This window comes from Colletes latitarsis, chromosome 7, assembly GCF_051014445.1.
Source record: "Colletes latitarsis isolate SP2378_abdomen chromosome 7, iyColLati1, whole genome shotgun sequence".
NCBI classification, from domain to species: domain Eukaryota; kingdom Metazoa; phylum Arthropoda; class Insecta; order Hymenoptera; family Colletidae; genus Colletes; species Colletes latitarsis.
This window is the reverse complement of record NC_135140.1, coordinates 7,770,786-7,785,405: the sequence shown is the minus strand read 5'-3', so window position 1 is coordinate 7,785,405 and position 14,620 is coordinate 7,770,786. Positions and strand designations below refer to the sequence as shown.

The window sequence follows — 14,620 nt, the reverse complement described above, 5'->3', positions numbered from 1 at the left end:
TACCCACCATAGACACTGCATGGCGATGGTCATACCGTTGCCGATGGTGGTGGTGGCGGCGGCGGTGGTGGCGGTGGTGGTGGTCAACTGATGACACGTGTTTGCGCTACCGCCGCCGTGCAATTAGCCCCCCAATGTAATTTCGCACTGTAAGAGCGTGCCATGCTCTTTTGGCCTAGTGCCGTACCTGAGGGCGCATCTGTACCCCCGTATTACCAAGAGGGAAGTGATTTTCTTCGGGAGACGTAGAAAAATTTGATTTTAAGTACTCCACCGCCGGCGATTCGTCAGTTATTTTTGCATCCGGTTTTCTCCATCGACGGATAACGATTCCGTGGCTGGGACTGGTCGTCCTCGAGCTTCTGACCCACTGGTAAAAATTCGATGCTCTCTCGCGCGGTCCCTAACCTTACTTTTTAACAACTCTCATCGTTGAACCTGAATTTCATCCCTATTATTTCCAGCTCTTCGACTTGCAGGAAATCGGGGCTGAAAATTCCTATAATAATCGAAGTTATTCGACGAGTGGTAGTCCTACCCAATCTTACTTGTTCCTTAGCGACCACCCCCTTTCTTCGTAGACACCTTACAACGATCGAGGCTCTCGCGCAATTATCGAGATTTCGCGTCTAGGTTTCAATCAAAATTCCTGTAATAATCGAGGTATTCGACGAGTAGTTGTCCTATCCAATCTTACTTGTTGCTAGCGATCACTCTCTTTGTTTGTACACACCATCGAGGTTCTCGTCCAATAATCGAGGTACTATTGTACAGTGTTAAGACTATTTTCATGCAGGTCTAAAGAGTAAAGAACTAGACATCGTTTAAAAAATTCTACCCCGTACTGCGTCACCCTGTACGTGCGTCCAAATAGCTGTAGAGTCCCGCGGATGGCTTTGTTTACTTGGAAATCGTTCTTCCGTGGTTTTCATTGTCCAACGACGTGTAATTAATCTCACGTGCTCGGACGATTCTATCGGGAATAAATATTCGTGTAATTGAAGCATCGAGTAGGTGTGCGCCGCTGGAACGTGACGCAATGTTAATGAACGGGATATTATCCCTGCAACCAGTATCATTGCGAACGATACCCGTGGTCGGGGACGGTAATCGTGCTCGGCGACTGATTAGGCGTAATTATCATTCGGTCGAAGAAATGTCCCCACGCTGAGCGGCCCGTCGCGCTGACAGCGGGCGTACGCTTCGGCTCCCGAGTCTTTCTCGTGATTTTTGCTTTATCTATTGTTCGATTCCGTTAATATTTATGTAGATAAACATTGCAACGGTAGCGATCAATTATTAGAAAATATTTTAAATAGCATTATAGAAAGCGAAACTGGTAAAAATCAAGGCACGAGTAGAAATTGGGACGTTCACCCTATCGGTGAACGATATTATAACGAACGAAGCATGGTGGCTCCGTGGCGTACACAGAAGTCATTCGTCCGAGCAGCGAAATTGCAGGGGGATAGACGCGAAATTATTTACATTAAATTAATCGTTCGCTGGAAGACAAAGGTTGTTGGTGGGCGAACGAGAACGACTGGCAAGCTTCAGATTATCCGCGAACGGGATCTGATCCTTTCCGCGCCTTCACCTGTCTACCGTGCTGCATTCGAAGATACGATCAGCGAAACCGCCTGTCGCGACGTTACAAAATTTCCTTCGTAAATTTTCTCCGGCGTCCGTGCTACCAGACTCCTATACCAACCGCGAAATTGTTCCGATAAAAAATTCTATTACCTATAATACGACCACCCACGAGATTGGCATCTTTCGAAGAAAATTTAGGTCGCGCTGCGTCGCGCCGTACACCCTTTCGCGGTATGCAATTTTCAGCTTGTTTCGAAACTGCCCTAAGAGAAAGCTATAAATAACGCACCGGGACAAAAACAAGGAACGAAAATGGAAATATTTAACGTAGGACAATTTTTTAAGGATCTATCTCGGCTAAGAGTTAAGAGTTGAAAACTAGATTTAACACTTTGACTGCCACGTCATCCATATATTTACCACTATGATACTAGAAAAATGAATTCTCAAGTTAAGACGTTGAGGGAAGTAAATTTGGATATAATTTTAACAAGGTTACAAATATAAGTACTGAAATAAATTTTAGGTTATGTACCTTATAATGGTCTAAAATCAAAATTTTACTTTAGCAGAATATTATACGATTTTGATCTGGCAGTGAACGTGTTAAGTACGTAATTTATGTGGTACGAAAATCAAATTTATACGAAAGATCCTAATGGGGAAACACCTATGACCCACGAATTCTATTGCTATTGTACTTGTTACCTACAACTGGCAGATTGTAAATGTCTTTATAAAAAGGAGGAATTTATCTCGTCTCTTTTTGGAGAGCTCGAAGTTATTTCGTTGAATCGGTCGAAAAGTTCCGTTTTGAAAAATAAATCCAAGCGATTAGCAGCGTCGTTGCGTGCACACGAACGGAAAAACGTGTCGTTCGAGCCGCTCCACCTCCATCTGCCAGCGGTCCACTCCTTTCGCGGTGGGTTAATGGGCGGAGCCAAGGACGTTGCTGTTGCCAAACTGTCACGTTGACGTTCGACTGTCTTTCATTGGATGCGCGTTCCTGATTCCTCGTTTCGACGCGAGCGTATATCGCATAGAAGTCCATCGAATCGTCGTCTAACGCCGTAATCACCAACCTTGAAGGTCGTACAAGCACTGCTATCGGGCACAGCGATACGAAATATTATTTATTTACTTTCCAATTCCAATTAGTACGCCTGTTTCTATAATTGTTTTTTACTATTTTCATAGTTGAAAGTGACAATTCTCACTTATATAGAGAATATATTATTAAGAGCTATACAATTTTAGCTGCGATACGAAGTCCATGAAAAAGTACTATACATTAAATTTTCTTTTCCTTTAAAATCCATTACTGAGAACGATCGTTTAAAACTTTTGCATATGGTCTTATTCCATGCCCATCGTCGTCGGTTAAAAATTTCTATCAGTCCGAAGCTGAACGTCACAAAGACATCTCGGGAGAACGGTATTTTCGACATCCGAGTACAATTTCGAGCAACTGAAGGAAGGCCATAGGCATCGGATCTTTCTCGTACAACGGAATTCACTTGCGCTCCAGATGACACCGAGCCCTCAACCCTTAATTCCCGTCGTGTTCGCGGTCGATAGGGAACGGAGAGTCTCGACGGTGGCCGAAACTCTGCGCTCCATGCATTGTAGAAGCGACCGCTCGGTTAGCGTGGTCTCTGTGTTTCCTCCCGAGCTATACCCCCGACGGAGTCTATCGAGAGTAGTGGCGGCATAGCGCGCGCACGACGAACGAAAAGGGCCCTGGACAGGTAGAGAGAACACCTCCGCAGTCGAAGGTGCCCCGAGGGCGTCAGGAAAACGTGGGCGTGGTCGTAAACGGTGACCGCCCACGCGGACACCATAATGGCCTCCGCACGACCAATGAGTCGGCTCGACGTCACGGGCGCGCGGTGGGGATAAGCGAGGCGCGCCAATCGGACGGCGTTGTAACGGCCGCGAGAGGCGTGGTCTCCTGTGGCGCCACCGCGGCGATTTTCAGAAACCGCGCACCGGGCTCCGGGGAGAGGCTCTGGCTTCATTATGTATCATTATACCGGTCCGCGCCGCGCGGTGTGCACTGCAGTTACTGGGCCAGGCGCGCGTGTGTGCTCTTCTCTCTTCCTCGTCGTCCGATCTCGTCCGTTCTTCTTTGCTTCTTCTTCTTCTTCTTTCTCTCTACGCTGGCCGGGCGCATCGTCGCGGCCGTTCTCGTCGTCACCAGGTCGGGCATCCACGATGCTCCATCGCGAATAATCACCGCGACGCGCGTGTAAAAAGCACTTGCTGGTTGCTGATCGAGCGTGCGCGCGCGCGCACGCGTGTGTCATCGGCGACGTGCAATTAAATCAGGGCTACGCAGTTCTCGCGAGTGTGCTGTCACCAGTGGCCACCGACAGATTATCGGTTCCCGTCGGAGAAGCTGGACCGACTCCGATTGTCCAGGATCGATCAGCCGCGTACCAACGGTCAGTGCCGCGACCGTGGCGCGTATCCGTCGACGGGACGTCATCCGCGGGCCAAAACAGTGACGGCGACGTTCCCATCGGGGATCGGGAAGAAGACCGGTCAGTGAAAAGAACCGGTACGCGTCGATGGACAGTTCGATATCGTCCAGCGACGTACGAAGCTACTCGTGGCTGACTATTCTGTGCGGTTGTCGAGCAACGATCCTTGGATTCCCGTCGCGAACAGCTACGCGGGTGAAGTGCTTAGTGATCTGACAATAGCAAACTCGAACTCGAACGAGAAGGAATTCAGAAACAGTGAACACGTGTGATCGTGTGGATGATCGTACGTCTATCCCGACAGTGATACATCCAGGACGAACGAGAGGACTAGTCCCGCAACGATCGGACAAATCTTCGTGAATCAAATGTCGACCGTTCGCATCTCCAAGTCCAGGACGCCGTGCCCGTAGTCAGTATCCACGGTCGACCAGCGTGAAATAGAGGCCCCAAGATTCGGGCCCCGTACGGTATTCGCGCGACGGCGGCGGCGGCGACGACGTCGTCGGCGAGTTTGTCCGCGAGAACCGTGGGCTGTGGCGGCGGCATCGACGTCGCGACTAAGGTGGAGCGTCCGGGCAGCACGACGACGCTCAACTTCACGGACCTGGGGAGCCCATTCGGGGCGGGCGACCCCTGTCCGTCCAGCACCCCGACCCCGAACAGCATGTCGGGCGGCGGTGGACCGTCGGGCGGCGGCGGTGGTGGTGCTGGCGGCGGTGGAGGCGGCGGCGGCGGTTCCGACATGGAGCAGCATCTTCATCACACGGGCCTGGGCTCGGTGACACCAGGACCCCAGGGTGGAAACGGCGGCGACAGCACCGCGTCCAGCACCCCGGTATCCCAGAGCGGCAAGTCTGCGTTCATCGAGCTGCAGCACAATAACCTGTACAATCCCGCCAGCCTGCGCGGCGGTTACCCCGGCGGCCACAACGTCCCCGGTGCCCATCAGTTCTCGCACCAGGTCGGCGCGCTGGGCCATCAGACGTCCGGGCCCGGCAGCGGGAACCAGCAGCACGCAGAGGCAGGATTCCCCAGTCCCAGGTCCGCGCTAGCCGGATATCCGTTCGCGCCCATGCACCAGCACAACGCCTACGGATATCACTTGGGATCGTACGCGCCCCAGTGCCCCTCGCCGCCCAAGGACGGTGAGTACCCTAACTGTATGTATTCGCAGCCTTTTTTATTCCTATTCTATTATAGACGATAATTAACCTAGATCCCGGGATCGAAATCGCCAGTTCGCCGCTTCCGTTCGGCCGTCTTTTACGGCTCGATAAGTTCGATAAGCAAAGACCAACGATCGGACTTGGAACGACCTTCCCTCTAGCCGACGTTTCGATCCCCTGCTTTGGATCGTCTTTTACATAAGTCGCTCTAGGTTCGAGAACAAGTTTAATAAGATCGTCCGGGGTTAATTGCTTTCGCGCGGGGAAGATGATAAGAATGAGTCCAGGCGATCGAAGTGTATAGCTTGACTGGCTTGTGTCATCCGATATCGGTTAAACGTAATTAGACTGTGGAAGGACGATCGACTTTAATCGAGTCCAAGGATCTTATTTGGCTCGAGCGAAGGATCGAGAAATTCGGAGTATATCGAGTGGAAGCAGTGTTCAGTGATTTCGAGGGCCCGGGAATCGTCGAAGAGTCTACGATGAAGTTCTGTGTGACTTTTGTTTACGGATATCGTAAATGACGTGAAATTTTTGACAATGTTTCGGTTCCTCTATGTTGTGCGTGTTTTTCAACGATGGGGATTCACCCTAGGCTCTTCGAAACATTAGTTTGTAAGGCGAAAAAAAATCGAGAAACCGTCGTGCCAGCTCTACTTTCGCGTACCGCTCGAAGTTACGAAGAATGCACTTAAGCAATGTTCGCTATGCGGTAGAAATTTATCTTCTCATTCATAAAATGCATTTTTATGATAGTAATAGCGTTAGTCATTAGTTTATGCAACATGGAATCCTGACCAACGATGAACTAATCTTTTGCAAATATTCTGATCAGTAAATACTCGTAGAGGTCTTCGACAATATTCTTAATTTACTTTTAAACATTCTGCCAGATATTGACAGAATTTGTGCAATTCACCTTGTAGTGCTGGTTATACCTAATCAAACGTCTCCGTTCGCCAGTGAATTTTAATCCAAATGGTCAGTTCTTCCACAACTTCTTCAATCAAAGAATCCTTTGTAATCAGAAATAAATCCAAAACTCTCAAGACTCTTTTCTAAAATTCCGAGACCATACTTGCAATGTTTCGTGGATCGAAATAATTTGTAAAAATAATCTGACGTTCGTACAGCGTCAAGCAACAAATACGTAGCAGTTATTTAATGGAGACACGATAGAGAAGTTGCTGTAAATAAGCATAAACATTGAAATGTCATAGGGAGTACAACTCGCGTAATCAACGTGTTTCATCCTTGTCTTCTTCGAACGACGATCTGTTTCACAAGTAATTATTCAGGAAGTCGTTTTTAAAGCCTGTGGAAAGTGTAGTAGAACCGAGTTACCATAAAACTGTTGCTACAGAGTAGGAACAACTAAATAGTATCTCGTTTGCCAAGGATGCGTCCGCGCACAATGGTGGAAAATGACTGTTTTAGGTACTCTCGCAGAAAGGAAAATTGTTACGGAACGCGTTAGCTGGTGTTCCCTTGTAGAAACAGTTTTACGATTTCTTCCTTTTCCTAGGTTTTGCTCGTATTTTTTGATCGATTTCTCGAATAATTCCGAAACGGGTAGTGGTTCGAAAAAGATAGAATTGCTCTTGATGTTCAGAACTTTGGTCGTGTTTATTATAACTCTCATATCGCATCTAAACTGAATAACATGGCGAAGTATTAGGGGGTAACATATTTTTAGATTTAAATAAAATTGTTTAATATTTTTATGTGCAAGTTTAGGGTCTCTCAGAAATCTATCTACAAACTTTCTTAGGGATTGTGTGGCCCAGGTTGAGAACCACTAGAATTTTGTTATATTTTGAAATGGATTAAAGAAGTAATGTATCTTTTAGTATTATCCTATGCTATGTTAACAATTTTTCAAGTGTATAGTGAGACAGAATTCCCAAGGAGTAGCTGAGATGTGTAATTATGAAATTGTAAAAGTAAATTTGATCATAACTGACGGTGAGATTAAATATTTGAGAGCTTATTTATGCTCGTTTAAAATGAGCTCCGTGCCAGTGAATAACATCAGTGATTGCTTGGACAATTTGCTCCACGCGTTTCCGCCATCTTGTAAGAATACCGCATTTTCATGGTTACTCTTACCAACGTTTAGTTTCCTTTAAAATTCCAATGTGCTTTGGTAGTACGTATAAATAAATATGATCCAACATTTTCATTTATTTTGAATTTCCCTGATGCAAAAAGTTTCTCAAAACCATTGAAATTCTTGAGCAGCAAAGAGTTAGTCTGAAGGAACGATTAGCGAAGAAGAAGAAATAAATTCTGTTATCTCTGAAGAAAGAATTAATGCAGGCGAAACTAATTATGACAGTGATTATGGAGATGTAAGCATTATTCATGCTTCTCTTACACTATTTTACATGGTAATGGACTACTTTTCGTAATAATTCATTACGTTCGTTATCAGAATATGATTCAAAGTAAATAATGATTTATATAACAGTGATGTTTGTAATTTATTACGAGTATTTGGACACTATATGCCAGACGCTATAAGATAATAACGCGATTCTATTGTAATTCACGCGCAAGTAATTACATCTCTCTACTGTATGTATACAATTCAACATTTTCTCTGTAATTTTTTATTATCAAATCTCAATGTTTGGAAGATGGTCACCGAAAACGTTCGATACGGTTCCCTTTGCTCGACTGTTTCTCGCAATTTTGTCAACATCGATCGCGTAAGAAACCGTCGGTGTTGTCTTGTGGTGGAATTCGTCAAGTGACACGCGGCCTTCCAATGCCAAAAGGTTCTCCACCCCTGGTCTATGCTGATTCCTTACCGCGGCTGTTCTAGAAAAAAAGGAACGAAAACGGAAGAGGGAATCTAGAGTAGCAGGTAGTGGTCGGTCGACGGCCTGCCCGCGGACGGGCACAATAACGCCGGGAAGCGGAATAAGATATACGGGCTAGGAAAGAGAATCCTCTCAGGGACCCGAAAAAGTCCCGCAAAGCGGCTAACGAACGAAACAAAAAGCCCCCGGCTGAACGAGAACAGTCGCGGGCTGGCCGTGTCCTCGAGAGGCGCTTCCAGATACATTCAGTCCGCCAGATACGCGACTGTTCTTCTTTTCTTCCGTTGCTTCTTCCAACCTACTCTTGGAATCGCATTAGCGCGACGGATCGCGACTTTTCTTTCGTGCGTGAAATCGCTAGTCAGGCTAATTATCGTTTCTCGTTTACCAGGCGGTCTTCCTTCGCGTCGATCATCCAGCCTCGAGGATGTATCCCTCCGCAATACATATTATTTTGTTTTGGAATCAGTTTAATTTTTTCAAACATATACCAGAATTCTAACACCTTGCACTGCCTTCAGAGGGTTGGTTTTTAGTTTCTAAATTGTTTTACGTACGAACAAATTAAGGTAGCGTCAGACTAATTATCGTTATCCCTTGGCGTAAAATTTCCCTTCTCAATACGAATTATTTTATTAAAAATAAATGCCTCGATTCTTTCCAAAATATAACGGAATTCTAACGCCTTGTACTGCCTTCAGAAGGTTGGTTTTTAGTTTCTAAATTGTTTTACGTACGAACAAATTAAGGTAGCGTCAGACTAATTATCGTTATCCCTTGGCGTAAAATTTCCCTTCTCAATACGAATTATTTTATTAAAAATAAATGCCTCGATTCTTTCCAAAATATAACGGAATTCTAACGCCTTGTACTGCCTTCAGAAGGTTGGTTTTTAGTTTCTAAATTGTTTTACGTACGAACAAATTAAGGTAGCGTCAGACTAATTATCGTTATCCCTTGGCGTAAAATTTCCCTTCTCAATACGAATTATTTTATTAAAAATAAATGCCTCGATTCTTTCCAAAATATAACGGAATTCTAACGCCTTGTACTGCCTTCAGAAGGTTGGTTTTTAGTTTCTAAATTGTTTTACGTACGAACAAATTAAGGTAGCGTCAGACTAATTATCGTTATCCCTTGGCGTAAAATTTCCCTTCTCAATACGAATTATTTTGTTAAAAATAAATGCCTCGATTTTGTTCAAAATATAATGGAATTCTAACGCCTTACACTGTCTTCGTTGGTGTTCAGTTTCAAAATTGTTTCGAAGAAATTAAGGTAACGAGTTACCAGTCAGGCTGATAAACGTTTCTCGGGTTGCTACAGACTTTTGCCTAGCGTTGAACTTCCAGAACGAAGCATCGATCGGGTTCAAGACTTGCTGACCTTAACAGAAAAAGAGTATCGCTTCTCGATGTCCGATTAAAATCAGTGACTCGAGCGTTTTCCGTCGACATTATGACTCCCGTCGTTGATATCGCGCCGGTTTCCTTGATCGGGCCGTCATCCTCGACACGGTCGCGTAGATGAACGGGATTCGCGATACGAAAGAGCAGCGAGGAAAGAACAAATTGATCCGTATTTGCATGTTTCGAAGGATCCTCCGTCGGCTGGCGACAGTCCCGCGAACCCTTAGCGTCGCGTAAATTAATAATGAACGCGGAGTTTTTCTTCCTCTCCACCTGTCTCCTGCTCTTGGGAACGTCTAGGGTCCGGCGTCTTTGCATTATGAAAACCATTTGCTGGACGGAACCACCCCCTTGCGCGGTTAGAACCGCAAGAGCATCGGTTATAGGCAATCCCGAGGCCAGCAAGCTTGTCGAAATTACCAAGGAAAAAGGAAGAGAATGTCGAGCACGGGAAAGGGTTCGTCCTTACGCGAACGGTTCTCCCTTCGTCGAAGAATCTTGCAAACGGTCGTGTCCCCTCTGCACTCTCGGTGATATTTTCTTTTTCTCCCGTACGGCGATTTGAAAAGTTCTCTCGCCGTTTGAACAATCATGTGCTATCGAAGGGTTGCGATCGCGTTTTGATGCGTTCGTGATCGTCGGGACACGGTCCTCCGGATAGATTACAGGTCATTTTCTTTAACCGATATAACAATTTATCCGCGTTCGGTTTTCATAAATCATCGCGCGGACCAGGAAAGGGTTCTTGAAACATTGAACTGTGAAGAAAAGAACATCCTCGGGCGCCATTTTGGTATTGATATTGTACATATCCTACAGACTGGAATTCTGGGATATTATAAAATCATAATAATTCATAGAAATTACCATTTCGTCCAAATTGTAAGCATCCATTTTATTTTAACGTTGTCGTTTTCTATCGTTAGGAAATTTAATTGTAAAGTTATAACTCGGGTCATTTGAATCGGACGATGGTGCAACTATTACAATTTTAATTTTTTTGTGATTTTAAAACATTCGTTGTCAAATATATTTCGTGAATAATTGTCTATAAAACTTTAGACAAATCTAATGCAGTTTTCCCATCGCATGTCAATTTAGAACGTATTTCTTCCCCTCGTGACACAACGCCAACGACTCTTTTAATCTTCTTCGCGTTTCCCAGAGAGCTTTCAATACCAAACAATCGTGGTGTGGACACGTGTCACAACTTGACCTGGGAAAGTTTAAGTAATTTAACACTTGAATATTTGACAGGTGCACGAACGCTAGGTACACAAACTTACTCGTATATTTATTTTATTCTAAGATAACGTTGTGCAATAATAAACAACTGTTTATCCGATCAAATAAACGAATCAGATTTTGCCCGTCTCTGATTTCCATTTGCTATTGTTTCTCCGTTATCGTTTCAATTAATCGTAACATTGTTAATAATAAATTCATGCAATGGTTTCGCGCGGGCAATAAATTGCAAGAATCCAACAACGACACGATTCAATTAGATCCAATTAGCGTGTCGAGGTTCGGCGCTGTTGTTTCTGGGTGACGGCGACACGCTGATGAAGGCGATTGGATTAATTAAATAATAAATATCGTTTTGGAATCACGATCGAGCTAATTACCAAGGAGCACGCTATTGTTTGCACATCCTCCTCGCGGTATGGGCATCGGCTGTTCCGTTATTCGTGACTTTGTGAATTTCCAACGTGCCTAGAAGAGTTTATAAATGTTTCGATTAAAATTATACTTTTTCTTCGCGGAGTACCCAGTGGCTTGGTCTCAGTTTTCGAAGACAAAACGGCGCGTAGAAGTCGTTATTTAGTCGGGTCTGAAAGCACAAATGACACGGTCTACTGTGTAATGAGCTTCACGCGTGTTTCGAATTATATTTGCTGAAAAATTCAAGCAGTCCAAACGTGTTCGGTGCTACCGAGATCCATTCCAGGCGCTTCTCGGTCGACGATGCCCAAATACAGCGGTCTCCTCGATTGTTGAACGCGCATAGGCGACAAATGGACCAGCCATTAACATTGTTGCGTTTAGTCCAGCCTTGTTCCCGTCATCGGCCAAGAACGGTCCCTGACGTTTCAAGGAGCCACGAACCAGAATCCAATTAGCCAGGGGGTGCCTCGTACTTTTACCGAGTTCTACATTAGTCACCGACCTGCCGGCTACGGAACCAGAGAGGCCAAATTAATCCGGAACGGTTCAAAGACAATGGCGCCTTCTCGAGTCTCGGGGCAGCCGCCGGGTTAGGGTGATGGATTAGGTATTAAACGGTTGTTTTCACAAGGATTAGGAGCGCCGAGCCGTAGCACTCCCGTACCAGGGATCGGGCTAGATCCCGACGGGAGGGCCTTGGACCTCGGGGATGATGGTGACGACGACGACTAGAAGCCAGGGTTCTCGAGGATTTGCGCGGAAGTCGTGTTTTCTCCGGCGTAGATACATCCGTAGATATCGTGCGGTTCTCGCTGAACCGGATCCTGGGAATTCGTTCGTCCCCCAGCTGACAATGAGAAAAGTAGGGTTCGAACGCTCGTCACGCAAAGTGCACCGTGTGCTGCTCCGCAGGCCACGACGATAAACTGTTCGTCCGACTCTTGCTTTTTCCTCGCGTTTCGCGGAACTTCGCGTCCCCGCCGACGAATTCCTGCTTTTCTGGTCCTCCCCCTCCTCCTCTCCCCCCTCCTACGGGGCGAGTCGCGGAATCGCGGGAACGCTTCAGAAAAGTTTTTTCACCGACACCGAACGTTCGTAAAATTAGACTGGACCACGCGTACAGCGATGATTCTTTGAATGAACCCCAGACGTGATTCGTAAGTTGAACCTTTCTATCCCTCATGGAGTCAGTGAAGGACGACATTTAAAGAACGATACGAACTGGAAGGCGATGATTCGTGGAAGAGACAATGCTTGATTTCTCATATTGTACTCTTTTTTGGTTGTCGACTATGGTTGTCGGTAAAAGATAGAGGCGATTTCAAGAGTCAAGGATATCGTTGTGTTTAAATATCTGGCGTCGAATTTCGCCTGCGATGTACGATAGATGAATATGTCAACCCTGGAGCAGTGTTTACTTTAGGAATCATTACTGAATTAGATATATTTTTGTAACTACTTTCTACCGCAACAGTTAAACTTGAAATGTTTCATAACGAGTGCAAATGCGAATCTCCCCGATAGAGAAATTACAAGGTTTTCTAATGCGTAAACATGTTTATGAAATAATCTGTAAAGTATCGAAAATACGTATTACCGATTTACTAGTCGATCCATATGGTGTCCAGTGGTTGACCGCTTGCAAGAAGCGCCGTTTCACATTATATTTAAGGATTAAAACCTACAATTTAGCGAAGAAAGGAGCTTTCTTGATTTTTATTTCGTCATAAAGCGATCCCTTTGCGTCGCTGGTACCGTGATGTCGGCGGATATAGGTCAATAAATTGCTACCTGTCGGAGCGATTATTCGCGGGAATAATCGGTTGGATCGATTTCGTGCACGCGCGAATCGCGCGACTTCGAAAACAGGATGGTGAACGTACGACGCGCACAAAGGGAGCCCAAGAACGCACCGTCGTTCGCAAATGACCCGTGTGAATTACGGTAAAGTAGTAGGTTCAGGCGGTCGAGCTGTTTTCAGCGACTGCTTTGCATACTGTTGCTGCGTTCGACGACTATAACCTCTTACCAGTCGCGAACGGTGGCAAGAAAAATTGTATATCGTTAAACACGGCACCTTCTACCGGAGAACGCTGCTCGAGGGTTTATGTACTTCTGTCGGTCGGAGTTGCATCAAACGCTGTGATTAGGTGCGCTCGGACTGTTCGTAATCAATGGCAGCGCGGTAGTAAATTCATTGTATCGAGCGTGATTGGTGATAACAGGGCAATTCGCGTCAATCTAACGATACATATTTCTCTTCGTCGTTTCCTTCGTTCGCGATTTATAGGTGTAATGTCGATGCGCACGTTTTTCTCAAACGTCCAGTCGGAGACAGAGAAATATATTAACTTCTTTTGCTTATCGATCTATCCGATACATTTATTAATAGGGGTGAAAAAGACGTTTGAATTTTACTCGCGGCGTACGAGCATTCGTCATTCGAACAGTACCAGCCCTACTTTTTGCCAGATACCCAATGACATCACTTCGAAAAACGATAAACAAACGACGACCAACGTTTATCGCGGCCACCTAGAAAGCATCGTCACGCGACAGGTCTAATATATTCGACGATGCGATACGCGAGGAAAGGGTGAAATCGTTTCATCGACCCAGAGGACACCGGTAACCTTAACGATCAAAACGAAGCTAGGTCTCGTCCATTTTTAAGGGTATAAATGAAAATTCCACGGTGTCGGGTCGCGATCGATCTTGAAAATCGTTGATCTACGGGTCAGGCCTCCACGTCCCCCTTTTCCCCCACACTTGAATGCCGGTGACATGGGTAGCAATAAATCACGAGAATCATACGGCGTATGCACGTATGCATGTCCGGCCGTTCGCCATAAATTACGTTAATTAATAGTCACGCTTATTATCACACAGCGAAAGGTTCCGCGGGCAGAGGCGCAGCCCCGGTGTTACGTTACGCGGATAATTTCGAGTTTCGTCGTCGACATCTCACTCCTGCGGACCAACAAAATCCCCACCCACCCCTTATGCCACGCCTAGCGTCACGATTTATGGTGGATTTTCTCGCGTTTCCTTGAAAATAACAACGGGTCCCCGACCGTCGGGAAATGACAAGGCAGCCTGTTTGGATTTCTAAATGACTATGTTACGTTCAAGGATTCACACCGCACCGCGTTACGGCTACATTGTAATTAGGGTATAAACATAATGGCGCGATCGCGTCGACGATAGCGTCGCCGGCTGGCACGATGCGTTTACTCAGTCAGCGCGTAATTATTTTAACATTAATTTATAACAATTTCTTTTTTTTTCTTTTATTTGCTATTCTACTTTAATTAATTACGCCGTAGTTAGCGCCACGATATTGTTCGCGGCGATAGGGATCGGCCGGCGAATTACGCGGGTTCAACGATGATTTATCGCCTCGAACGTCTTGTCCTGGTGAGTTCGATGCTTCGCCGGTCCTGGCGTACGTTCCGCCCTTGCTTCGTTTAATT

At 45.7% G+C, this 14,620-nt stretch overlaps 1 protein-coding gene across 4 annotated transcripts in view; it reads left to right on the top strand.

Moving 5' to 3' along the window:
• Window positions 1–3,633: 3,633 nt before the first annotated feature.
• The window catches only part of Dll (homeotic protein distal-less), a 113,225-nt gene continuing 102,238 nt past the window's right edge, over window positions 3,634–14,620 (top strand). For 3 of the 4 annotated variants that reach the window (XM_076767649.1, XM_076767646.1, XM_076767648.1), the window contains exon 1: window positions 3,634–5,224. In XM_076767649.1, coding sequence (XP_076623764.1) covers window positions 4,744–5,224 — 481 coding nt within the window. In that variant the 5' untranslated portion in view covers window positions 3,634–4,743. Of the gene's footprint in view, window positions 5,240–14,620 lie in introns of all 4 variants that reach the window. The other variant, XM_076767647.1, reaches the window with a different exon arrangement.